Genomic DNA, 12,783 nt, shown 5'->3' with positions numbered 1-12,783 from the left:
TGGCCTTCTCCGGCCGCCGTAAAAGGGGTTGGGCTTGGTCTTCTCCCGCCAATTTAAACACTTGGGCTAGAACCTGAGATTAAGGGCGGTTGGGGGAGAGTCGGAAGGAGGGGCGGTCAATTTAAGTGTTCCGCTTTAGTTTCTTCAATTGCAGGTGAGTTGCGCTGCGGTAGGAAGCTGAGGGCTTGAGTTCAGGTCTAAATAGCAGTGTCCTCAGCACAGTGCTGGGTGTTTTCCCGTCAAGACCTGTTGGGAGAAGTTGGAGTGGATTCTTGCTGGCCCCAGTGTCCAGCTGAGCGTTTATGTGCAGTGGTCTAGCTGGTACTGTTTCTTTTATTTATATTTTTGAGAGAGAGAAACATGGATTTGTTGTTCCACTTATTTATGCATTCATTGATTGATTTTTGTATGTGCCCTGACCGGGAATCAAATCTGCAACCTTGGTGTTTGGGGATGACGTCCTAACAATCTGAGCTACCTGATACTGTTTCATTTTGCATAATTCTGTCACTAAACTGTTCTCTAGCCAGCAGCCAGAGTGATCTCACGTCGTTCATCAAAGCATGTCACTCATCTGCTTAGTATCTTCCCCCTGGTGCTCAGGATAAACCCGATCTTGAAGTCGAGGACTCTTTTAGCCCCCGCACCATTCCATTCTTGCTATGTATGGCTCAGCAGCAGCCTCGACCTCGCCCCAGCCTCCCAGCCTTTGCATACTTGGTTTCTCGCTGTTCAGTCCTCGCTCAGATACCTCTTTCCTTTCCACGCAGGTTCTCCTTAAGCGACCCTCCCGGCCCTTAGCACTGTTGTGTTTGCTTTGAAACATTTCAGTTCATAATTATTTGTGCATTTACTTACTTTTTTTTCCTCGTAGGGAAGCGGCGTAACAGGTATTAGTTGGCGTGGATTTGAGTTTTCTTGTCTAGCTACATCATTTACTCGCTTTAGGTGACCTTGGCCATTTGTTTAACCTCAGCTGTAAAATGGGCTGTTGTGTTAATTAAGGGAGTAAAGCATTCCAAGCTAGCTTGCTTGTTAACGTATACCCAGTACATGTTAACTACTCTACGTTTGTCCCTCCTACGAGGATGTAAACTTCATAGCGACAAGGACCTTCTCCGCCTTCGCTGTTTGTACAGATGTGGGACACTGAGACCCATGAAAGTATTCACTCCCTCCCGCCTGCCTTAATCTCCCAACTCCCACCCAAGCTCCAGCCACTAAAACCGTCGTCTGTTCTGAGCTGATTCGTTTCTTGCCCTCGCTTACGGTCTTGGAAAGAACTCCTTTCCTCTAATCACTGGCCCACCTGAAACTAATACAGCATTGTGTACCCTCCATAACTGACCGTAAAAAATTCCCTGATCCTAAAACCACTCGCCCAAATATTACTGCTTCCACCAACAGCAATGATAAATTTGCTGGCCCTTACGGTTGAGTGCTGGCCAGGAACCAAGAATTCTCTTGTGAACATTTCATAAAACTCATAACTTTCCAGGTGGGCACAACGCTCTTCCAGTGCCATGGTGTAGGGACTTGAGAAACAAAGATTTCAGTTGCTTGCGAAAGGACCAGCAAACGTGAAAGAGCACACGTCTAAAATTGTTCCTTCCATAGATTTTAAAACATACTGTGTTAGCAGTTATCAGCACAACTGTTAATTAATTGGTTATTGTTTCCCACCAGCCTTAAAGTTTTCATCCAGGGATCATTTTTCATTTTTTTATCTTAACACTCTACTCTCAACCAGACCACATGTAAAACGAGTTATAAATCTTTGTTGATGAGATGGTTAAATGACTGTCCTGCGGTTACAGGTATATTCTCTGGTCCAGTCAGAAACCTAATCCAGATTCTTTCCTCCTCCCCTTAACACCTCCGTTTCCTGTGCTTTGTACCGGAAACATTAATGAACGTGGTTTTAAACTTCATCCGGAACCTTCCCATCCTAAGGTATCCCAGACATTCTGACTTCAGAGCTTTTGCTGTTTTTTGCTACACTGATTAAAGATTTATTTCAAATGAAAACTTGTTCTAATTTCAAGTTAGGCGTACAAAATATTGGGAACTCTGGGACACGTTGGTCAGATCAGAATTGCGTTCCTAAGCCATTATGTTCTTATCTTGTGATAATTGGAGCTGTAGTTCCTTTTATCTGAATTGGTCCAAAGTATCTTGTGACTACAGAAATAGTAGGAAGATAGAGAAGTCGTTACTTATTGATGCATGTGTTGGATAAAGCCTTGTCATTTCCTAAGAAATCAGATTCTGTTTAACAATATAAATTGATCTCTAATTTTGCGTATTGTCCCAGGGAAGGCAGTGATTCCCGAATTAGGAAAACAGTCTCAGAAACATGTGGAATGACATTGAGCTACTAACAAGTGATGACACGGGAAGTGGGTACCTAAGTGTTGGATCCAGAAAAGAACATGGAACTGCTTTATACCAAGTGGATTTGCTAGCGAAGATCTCCTCCGAAAAGGTAATGATTCTGGTGCCGTTTTTATTCATAAAATTTTTACTGTGTTTAGTAGGCCCAGGAGCTGCATGGTGTTTTGTGAACGAATATAGTGCTTTCTCAGGTAATCAAGGTTCAGTCTCAAATTATGGGAAATTTCCATCTGAATTCCCCTTACGTTATCCTAAGATTTGTATCTCCCAAACTGAACGTTTATAGATGGGGAAGGAAGAGATAAAACTGTCTTTGTTCTCACAAGATGTGAGTGTCCATATCAAAAATCTGAACAAATCGACAAAGAAACTAGTGGAATAATAAGCGGTCACAGCAGGGTGGCGGGGTCCAAGGTGAATGTGCAAAAATCAACAGCTTCCCTGTATGTCAGCGGTGAACAGGGGAAATTTGTTTTTAATCCTCACCCGAGGACACTTTTTCATTGTATTTAGAGGTGGGGCGGGGGGAGAGAAACATTGATGCGAGAGAGAAGCATTAGTTGTTGTCTCTTGAACATGCCCAGGTCGGAAATTGGAATTACAACATAGGTAGGTGCCCTGTCGGAATCGAATAGGCTGATGCTCCAACCGACTGAGCCACACCGGCCAGGGCAAATGAGGGGAATTTGAAATCAGAAATACAATCCAAAAAAGTCTTTGTGCCCTTGTATTAGGCAGAGCCACCTTAGATAAGATGTTAAAAGCATAAGCAATGGGAAAATAGATAAATCAGATCCCACCCACCAACATTAAAAACTTGCGTTTTCAAGGACACAGTCAAGAAAGTGAGAGGACAACTCACAAATGGGAGAAAATGTTTGCCGACCTTCATCTGACAAGGCACTTACACCCAGAAAATACAAAGAACTCTGCCAACTCAATAATAAGACATGTAACAATTAAAAAATGGGCCAAGGACCCCAACAGACACCTCATCAAAGAGGATATACAGGTGACAAATTAGCATATGGAAAGATGCCCTACGTCACATGTAATCAGGAAGTGCAATTTAAAACAGTCATGAGATGCCACTGTATACGTATTAGAATGGCTAATAACCAGAACACTGAGACACCAAACGCTGACAAGTACGCAGAGCAATAGGAACTCGCATTCAGTGCGGTGGGAATGCAAAAATGGCAACAGCCACTTGGAACGTCGAGTATTTTCTTGTAAAACTGGACATACCGCTACCGTATCATCCAGCAGTTGTATTCCACGGTATTTACCGAAAGGAATGGAAACTTATTTCTACACAAAAACCTGCACGTGGTGCTCATAACAATTGTATTCATAATTGCCAAAACTCGCGTGCTACCAAGATGTCCTTGAGTAGGTGACTGGATACATAAACTGTCGTACATCCAGACACAGAAAACGTTCAGTGCTGAAAAGAAATGAGCTCTCAAGCCATGAAAAGATACGGAGGGACCTTAAATGTATGTTGCTAAGTCAAAGAAGCCAGTCTGGAAAGGCTACGTACTCCCCGATCCCAACTCTCCTACATGGCATTCTGGGTAAGGGAAAAGATCAGTGGTCGCCAGGCACTGTGGTTGGAAGCAGGCATGACTGGGCAGAGCACAGGAATTGTAGGGCAGCGAAAACACTCCATATGACTCCTTGAGGGGGGCTACCCGTCACTGTGCGTTTGTCCAGACACATATAACGTGCAGCACCGGGAGTGCGCAATAATGTAAACCACGGACTTGGGGTGATGATGATCGTGTCTGTGTAGGTTCATCAGTTGTAACAAAGGCACCATTCCGGTCGAGGATGTCTACGATTGGGGAGGCTATGGGTGTGTGGGAGCTGGGGGTACATGGGAAATCTCTGTACCTTCCTTGGTTTCCCTGTGAACCTAAAACTGCTCAGAAAAAAATAGTCTAAAAAAGGGGGTGGGGCTCAACAGTTCAGGCAGAGAGACCAACATGGAGATATTTAGATCCCTAGGATGTAAGAGAACAATTCCCTTTTTGCAAAGCTTTAGTGTAACTTTTCACTAGTCAAAGAAGCAAGTAAGAGTGTCAGGGGTCAAAACGGGGTAGTTTTCAAGAACTACACCTGGAGAATGTGGCCATTGAAGTAGGCATGAAGTGAACTGATTAGCTTACAAAACTAAACCATGGAAGAATCAGAATAGTTAACATTTATTAAGCATATACATTATGCAAGGCTGTCTTCTAAGCCCTTTACTTGAATTAATTTACCCTCCACAAAAGCCAGTGTTGTAGGTATTATTGTTGTTATCATCATCATCATCATCCCTATTTTATAGGAGAGTCAGTGGAGACATTTGCCCAGGTTGCTCAGCCAGTGAGTGCCTGGGCATTTTCAGCCACCAAGCCACCCATCTGCTTCATGATACATATGCGTGGGAAGCTCTAATCGACAGAAACTGAAAACGGGATTCTTATTTGGCCTGCACAGTGTTCTTTAAAACGTTGACTTAGCTGCCAATATTTAAAAATCAGAACATTTCATGTGAAGATGCAGCTTTTCTTGATAAATTGGAAGGTGTGGCCATGCCAGGCATTCCAAGGGGATTTAGTAAGTTTATGTAGGGGCACGTACCCTCCAGTTCACAATTTGCCACAGTCCACCTCCCTGTCGTTCCCCAGACACTGAGACTTGATGCCAGTCTTGGGTCATTTGTGCTAATGCCTGCTGGCTCCTGCGGGCATAAGGCCAGCCCTTAGGAAACCAAGACTTGTATATAGAAATACTTTGCCCTTTCCTAGCAGTCCTGGACCTTCCCTATTTTGGACTCTGAATGGATTCAAGATACACCATGCAAAGGAAAGCTTGACTGCTTAGACACCTGGGCTAAAGAGGAAAGGAGTGTCAAGTTTTAAACGTGGGTGCTTGGGACTGTGATCTGAGTGATCGGTATAGTTAAGCATGTATGAAAGTGTTTTATATGAGTCCTGCTTTTCCCTCCCACAGGCCTCATTAAATCCGAAGATACAAGCATGCAGCTTAAGCGACGGGTTTATTATCGTAGCAGACCAGTCAGTGATACTGCTTGACAGCATTTGTAGATCGCTGCAGTTGCACCTTGTGTTTGGTAAGTGTAACACGGAAGCAGTAGGGTGGATTGGAAGTCCAGTATTTGCTGCCAGTTTCTACTGCATTGCCTTTTCTTTGCTCCCTTACTTCTCAGACTTGAAATTGGACTAATTTCAAGAAATTAATCTTGAGTGCCTTTTTCTATGCCGAGTATCTAGACTCAGGATACTGGGCTGACCCCTTCTCAGTAGGTCTAAGGGGGAACACATGTAAAGCAACAACTTACTTGCATGGCTTTTGTAAATATCAGAGTAACCGTAGGAACCAGTTGGGCCCCATTGTGTTCAAGTACCTGAATCTTGTACATAATTTCAATATCAGCAGATGTTTGAATACTTTTAGAATGTAGAGCACTATAAAAAACTTTTTAAATACTTATGAATTCATCATGGAGTTAAAGAGCTTTAATTATATGCAAATATGGACCTAAGGGTAAATTAAGAGACCAGTGAGTGATTGTGCTGGAAGACAGGTGAAAACCTTGTGAAAGCTTTTTCTGCAATTTTGAGAGGAAGATGGTTGAAGTGTTTGTGTAACTCCAACAACTGAAAAGAATCAAGGTGTGCGTGTGAGAACACAATCTCGGTCACACTATGGAGGCAAGATGCTCATATTTTGTGGAATCTCAGCATATCCACCTGGATGGGTCCACAAAATTCAGTTTCACCAGGACAATAGTGGGCCATGTTATCCGATACATTTGTATACAGATGATGCAGCTGAATGATTTCCGTTTATACACTGGTTACAAATCAAGGCTTCCCCTCCCAGGCTCCCCAAGCCTGTTGCTGCTGCGCCAACAATGACTTCATCTCCTTCAGGTCCTCGGCCGTGTCTCACCTTGTCAAGGAGGGCAGCCCTGAGCACTCTGGTTCTCTGCGGAGCTCTCTCCCTGTTCCACTTTTTCTTTTTTCCAGAGAGTTTATCACCTTCTTACGTGTCATATAATCTGTTTACTATGCTCATTGTTTAAATCATCTATTACTGCCTTTAAAATTTGAGCTCCATGAAGGTGGGACCCATGTTCTCAGGTATGTGTGCAAGAGGCCTAGAGCAACGCTTGGCGTAGAAGTCCTCGGGAAGTATCGTACTTGTTGGTTGATGAAGCGTCTACGGCATTCTTTTTTACTTTACTCGCCACTTTTTAAAAAACCCTTGAAAGAAGCTTGAATGGTTGACTTTAAATGACAGAATTTCCATTGCATTGCAAACACATTTACATGTGTTTCCCCTTAGACCTACTGAGAAGGTTTCTTTGCATTGCAAATAAACATTTTTTAAAGGACGCTTGTAACTTTGACTTGAAATTTTCAGATACAGAGGTGGATGTAGTTGGCTTATGTCAAGAAGGAAAGTTTCTTTTGGTTGGGGAGAGGAGCGGCAACTTGCATTTCATCCACGTAACGTCGAAGCAAACGCTGCTCACTAACGTAAGACCCTGGTCTTTTCGTTTTCATTGTCTAAATTCTCAGTGGTCTCTTAGACACTACAACTCGAGCAAACCATTACTTGACTTGTGTTTTAAATTAAAAGAATAATGTCCCTTCACATTAAATTTAAGAATCATACCTTAGAAACGTATGAAATAAATGAAAAATTCTAAAACTAAGCTTTGTAGATATTGTTATTCTGCTTGTTCAAAATAGTTTTCCATTTTAAAACTAAAATGCTTAGAACGAAGGCAGAATTATTGATAATGATACTTGATAGCTCTGTGATTTTAGAGAATATAATCCTTGATTATGTTTTTCTTGGTTTAATCTTATTGTTTGAAATTAATTTGCAATTAGGCTTTTGTTCAGAAAGCTAACAGTGAAAATCAACGCACTTACCGAACTCTTGTTATTGAGGAAGATGGTTCAAGTGAAGGTAAGTTTTCTGAAATTTTTTCATGACTCTTTTCAGAGGTTTAAATGTACTCTTCCTAAATATAATATTCTAAACTAATTTTTACAGTTTTCAGAGCTCTATAGATTACCAAGGAGACACTATATTCTTTTAAAATGTTTATTTTTGTGGGTTCTAGCTTATTTATCATATTTTCATTTCAACAAATGTTAACGGGACCTTAATTTATTTTGATATATCTGGGTTTTTTTCCCCCCCAGGAAATGAAGTTTGGTTTATAGAAGTTTCAAAGGAGTTAACATTGTTTTTACAATTCTTTGTAAATAAGCTTTATCTGCATCTTTGCTGTATTATTTAATGATTAGAATTTAAATGAGCAAATGGATATATTTAAGCTAAGTTCAGATACTGGTTTAAATTTTATATTCATGTGCCTTTTAGATAAACTGGCTTGATCTTACTTTAATAGGTACCTATTATATGCTGCTTCTTACAAACAATGGATTTTTTTGTATCACAAACCTTCAGCTTGCAAAAATTCAACAGGGTAAGTAAAGTGTTACTTTCATATTATTGTTTTGTGGCAATATTTTTTATTCTCCAAGTAAATTTTTAAATATTCTCTTTGAAAATATTATTTTGGTTTAATTACATTCTATGATACTGAGTATACTTTTAAGTATTTGGAATGTACTTGTTCTCCACAGTTAGGGCTGTAGCAGAATCTGAAGAAATGTAATTGTTTCTAGCCTTCCAGGATATACAGCTTAGCTAGGGAGACAAGACAGACACTAGCATAGTGATAAATGCTTGTCGATGGAATGAATGATGAACCCAGAAACAGATGACTGGATACGTGTTAACATGCTTGTTAACATACTAACTTAACAGTAACTTATTATGTGAGTGATGTGGCCCATACATCCCTCTGAGCTGGGAGAGGTTGAGGAATTGGTTTGGGACATGTATTCAACAATTTTTTTTTTAATCTACAATAGTATGTGCCAAGAACCTGCAAGGTCCAGGGATTCGACGAGATTTAAGATACATAGCTCTTCGTAGCTTTAATGAAAGAGCAGACAAGTAGAACAGCTCTTCCAAAATGGAGTGTGAAGTGGTGGCTTTGCAGGTCGGACTTCCGAACTTGAATGGGGAAGTTGGAGCCTGTTTCAACAGGAGACCCTCTTAGTAGGGAAGGGGGGCTCTGGAGGGCAGCCTGGCTGGTGCCCTGAGAACCACGCGTCACAGTGTATGTCATTGGTCAAGGGCCAAACGGAAGAGTCGCCACTGTCCTTGGGGTTTGACCTGTGCTCCTCTCACTAGACTGTGTATCACTTCGCCCGGCCCAGCGGGGCGACTTCCGTGTGCTTTGTAGTGAGTACTATACATTTAGCTCGCTTTCTCTTTTTATGCAGCGATTGAAAACGTAGACCTGAATAGAGCTAAAAAGGTAAGAAAACAAAATTACACTGTCTTCTCCAAACGCAGAGGTAATGAAAATTTAGGAGAGTGTTTCTGGAAATAATTGTCTACTGGTTGACCTTTTGGGAATTAGCTTGATATAACATTTTAATAACATTTCTACTTAAAAATACATGTATAATTGATTGGTTTAAAGTGATTTTTATCAATCTTTCTAAGGAATTCGGACTGTGGAGTATAACATTTTTATTTTTTAAATTTTGCAGTTACAAGGACAAATCAAGTCCAGTTTTATTTCTACTGAAAATTATCATACTCTTGGCTGTCTCAATCTTGTGCCTGGAGATTTAGCGAGCAAAATCCCTATGATAATCGGGGTAATAATTCTTTTTATAAATTTTTGTTTGTTTCCGAAATGTTTCTTTATTAAAAGTTAAAGTTTTTGGTAAGTTACAAATTAATTTGTAATGTGTAACAGAAACGGGAATTACAAAATTAAGGTCACAAACTAATAAGTAAACCTAAGTTTCTATATTGGAAAAAATACTGTGTCTTTATTTTCACTAATCTCTACCTGAAATTTATCATTTCTTTCAATTATGAGCATGGGCAAAAACAACAAATAAAACATCTAAACAAGGAGTAGGCAACGATTCAATGTAATTACAGCATTTACAGCATCTTCCCGTGCCACATTTATACAGGGTGGGGCAAAAGTAGGTTTACAGCTGTGAGTGCGCAAAACAGGTTCCTTGTATTATTTATTAATTATTATTTTCCATACGAACAACTGCAAACCCACTTTCGCCCCACCCTGTAGGTTAAGTTAAATTTGCCCTATGTCTTAAGAGTGAGTTGCCTGAGTATACCTACTCCTTATGAGCTCTGCACGGGGTGACAGAGAAGAGCAGCAGCTCACGGTTCTTTCCGTGCTGTCCCGTGGAAAACCGTCGGGGAGAGGGACCGGAGGACGAAAGCGAGTTGGGCTTGCATATACACATTTACATTTGGAAACTAGGACTGTGTACAACTGAGGTGTCTCTCCTTTGAGGAGAATTCAGGTCTAAGAACCAAATCTGCCACTGACACGCTGTTGTCACCTCTGTAGGGGACGGGGAACTGTGCGTTCTCAAAATGGGAACCGGACCCTCTCAAAGAAATGACGGTTACGAATGTCATGGATGCAGACATTATTAAAGGTAAACTAAATTCGTGCAACTACTTTTGGTAATCGTTAGTGAGTTCTAATTTTCATGTCAACATACTAAGTCTGGTATACGGGGCGTTTTACTGGACCAGTCCGTGAAACAAGCCATATCGAATGGATAATTTTTCACATGCATGGCTGTTCTTGATATGTTGCCCCTGTTACCCTTTATTTTGGGAGTTTTTTGTTTTAGTGGTCATCTAAAAACACAGAAACAGGAATAAATGAGAATGGGAGCTTTTCGTTCATAAATGTTAGTTTGCTATCTAAATGTGGCCGAATGTAACACAGAAATATAACCGTCACACACCTTGCTTTCTCTCTTGTAGGTGCAAAGAAGTTCCAGCTGATAGACAATCTACTTTTTGTCCTCGATACCGATGTATGTTTTTGATATTTCTCCTTTGATGTTTTTTCTTGGTATTGTGCTTAACACTAAAAATGTTGTCAAACTTCCAAAGATACGGACGTTAGCCAGGGTGGATGAATTATTGCCTTGTATACTGTACTTTATTTCAGTGTATATGTACTTATACATGTCAAAAGGTATAACCGGAAGTGGAAACTTTCAGTCATTGAGAAAACATGTCAGTGAAACGTCTCCTTTGCAGAACGTGCTGAGCCTGTGGGATGTCTGCGCTCTAACTCCCGTGTGGAACTGGCCCTCTCTCCACGTGGAAGAGTTTCTTCTCACCACAGAGGCAGAGTCGCCTTCTTCAGTCACGTGGTACATTACGATGCTAGTAGTGATTGCCCTTCTGTGAGGACCAGGCGTCCTACCTGGGTCTGATCTGATCGTTACGTATTGCATCCTCGGTAGCACTGAACAGACTGGCGGGGTAAAGACCATTTCACTGTTGGCCAGATCTACCGAGAACGGGCAGTGCGAACCTTCAAGTGATTGTGTTAGTGTCAGTCCAAAATAAATAAACAAGCAAACAAATCAAGTTCAATCTTGCTTGCTATATGCATCCAGATTTAAAAATCACTCAAAAAAAAGAAAGTGTCAGTCTGGGCCATAATTGTGCAGAAATCAAGTTCAATGTCATCTGTGTGTATCAATTTTAACTTTTATACGAGAATATCACTTTGACTTAGCTTATATCTAGCAATTGGCAAATCTTACTTGATTCACTTAAAACATCTTTTCTCTTTTAGGCAAGGGATTACCAATCTCAAATTAGTAGCTCTGACAACTACTACTAATAAGGTATTGGAAAATTTGTCCCATGTTTGCCCTTATTACATGTTAGAAATCGCATCAGTACAAAAGCAGGTATTAGGTAGTGCTCACGGCATGGTAGCTCCGAGGTCCCGCAGACACCCGACAAGTCAGAGACAACCCTGCGAGAGTTTTTTCCCATTTCAAAAACATGGGTAGAAGTCTCAGCTCCACGTTTTAATCAGAGCATAATCAGAGCATTATGGAATAAAAATGTCCACAAGACAGTATTTATTAAAGTGACTCTTACATAGTTTGACACTGAGGAATTACATTTATCTTAAATACAACTTGTAGAAGGGACTAGAGGTAAGTGGATTTTTATTCAACAGATTTGGAAAGTGGGATAGAACACAATTTTATATGAAACATATGCATAATGCAGAAACAGACTTAGCCATAAAACTGTTTATGCATGTAGCTTTGTACCAAGTGTTGTCATCGGTGCCCTTGATTGTGAAGCGCTGAGTTGTGCTCGGGGCTTTATACTGACCTACTAATTAATTGCTCTGCTATTTTTTTTTTAGATGAAAAACCTCATGGTCTATTCATTACCTATGATGGAAATACTATACTCTCTGGAAGTATCTAGTGTTTCTTCTCTGGTCCAGACAGGAATTAGCACAGTAAGTTGATGTATATTTTGAACTACTTTAAAAAACTAAGCATGAGTGGAATTTACTGCAAAACCTGGATAGATCACGGGTTTATAACTATACGGTTGTCAGATGTCCTCACATACACTGGCCCGAGGTCAGTCTTGATTTTTAAAAAAGAAGAGAAAGTTAATCAAATAAAATATCAGTCAACTGCACATTTAAATTTTCTTGTCTTCACAGGAAATTTGGAAGATAATTGGGGGGAGGGGTTATTGCTTTTACTTATTTTATTTTTAACTGTGATCTTAAACAACTTTTTTACTTCATTTGTTTCATCTCTTTTTACACCCACACTGTATTTCTCCAAACCAGTTAGAAAGTAATAGCTGACACTGTGACCTGTCACCCCTAAACACTTTAACAGACATCTCCTAAGAACGAGAGCATTCTCCTACCACAGTTATCTCACTTACAAAATTTAACTGTTGTGAAATATACCGTCCACATTCAAAATTACCCAAGTGTCACAAAGCTAGTTTTTTTAACTATGCATTTTTTTTTTTTCTGACCCAAGATCCATCCAAGCATCACGTATCATTTCATTGTCGTGGTCACGTGGCAGTCTGCTTCAGTCTGGAAGAGTTCCCCGACCTCTTTGTCTTCTAAGACATTGACATTTTTTGAGCCCTAGGCTTTGGTATTACAGAATCTCCCTCTGTTGGGATTTGTTCCTTCCATCATGATTGGGTTCATGCTAATCTTTTTTGGCAAGAATACTGCGTGGGTAACATTGTGTCCTGACTGCACCCCATTAAGGGGCTCGTTACTTTGTCCCGCTTCGGTGATGTTACATTTAGCTACATGTGGTTAAGGCAGCTGTGCCAGATTTCTCCCTGTGAAGGTACATTTTCCCCTGTGTAATTGGTAGGTAATTTCTCTGGTGTTATTTTGAGATTATGGGAATA

General features: G+C 40.5%; 1 protein-coding gene across 1 annotated transcript in view; it reads left to right on the top strand.

The window, feature by feature from the left end:
* The first annotated feature begins 68 nt into the window (after positions 1–68).
* The window catches only part of KNTC1 (kinetochore associated 1), a 54,862-nt gene continuing 42,147 nt past the window's right edge, over positions 69–12,783 (top strand). The window contains exons 1-13 of the mRNA XM_024566671.3: positions 69–154; positions 2,315–2,485; positions 5,398–5,518; positions 6,835–6,950; positions 7,311–7,389; positions 7,838–7,915; positions 8,784–8,818; positions 9,057–9,167; positions 9,899–9,989; positions 10,327–10,379; positions 10,609–10,724; positions 11,156–11,207; positions 11,747–11,845. Coding sequence (XP_024422439.2) covers positions 2,357–2,485; positions 5,398–5,518; positions 6,835–6,950; positions 7,311–7,389; positions 7,838–7,915; positions 8,784–8,818; positions 9,057–9,167; positions 9,899–9,989; positions 10,327–10,379; positions 10,609–10,724; positions 11,156–11,207; positions 11,747–11,845 — 1,080 coding nt within the window. The 5' untranslated portion in view covers positions 69–154; positions 2,315–2,356. The remainder of the gene's footprint in view (positions 155–2,314; positions 2,486–5,397; positions 5,519–6,834; positions 6,951–7,310; positions 7,390–7,837; positions 7,916–8,783; positions 8,819–9,056; positions 9,168–9,898; positions 9,990–10,326; positions 10,380–10,608; positions 10,725–11,155; positions 11,208–11,746; positions 11,846–12,783) is intronic.

This window comes from Desmodus rotundus, chromosome 7 (genome assembly GCF_022682495.2).
Source record: "Desmodus rotundus isolate HL8 chromosome 7, HLdesRot8A.1, whole genome shotgun sequence".
Taxonomy (NCBI): domain Eukaryota; kingdom Metazoa; phylum Chordata; class Mammalia; order Chiroptera; family Phyllostomidae; genus Desmodus; species Desmodus rotundus.
Note: the sequence above shows the minus strand (reverse complement) of the source record. Positions and strands in the feature narration are given on the sequence as shown.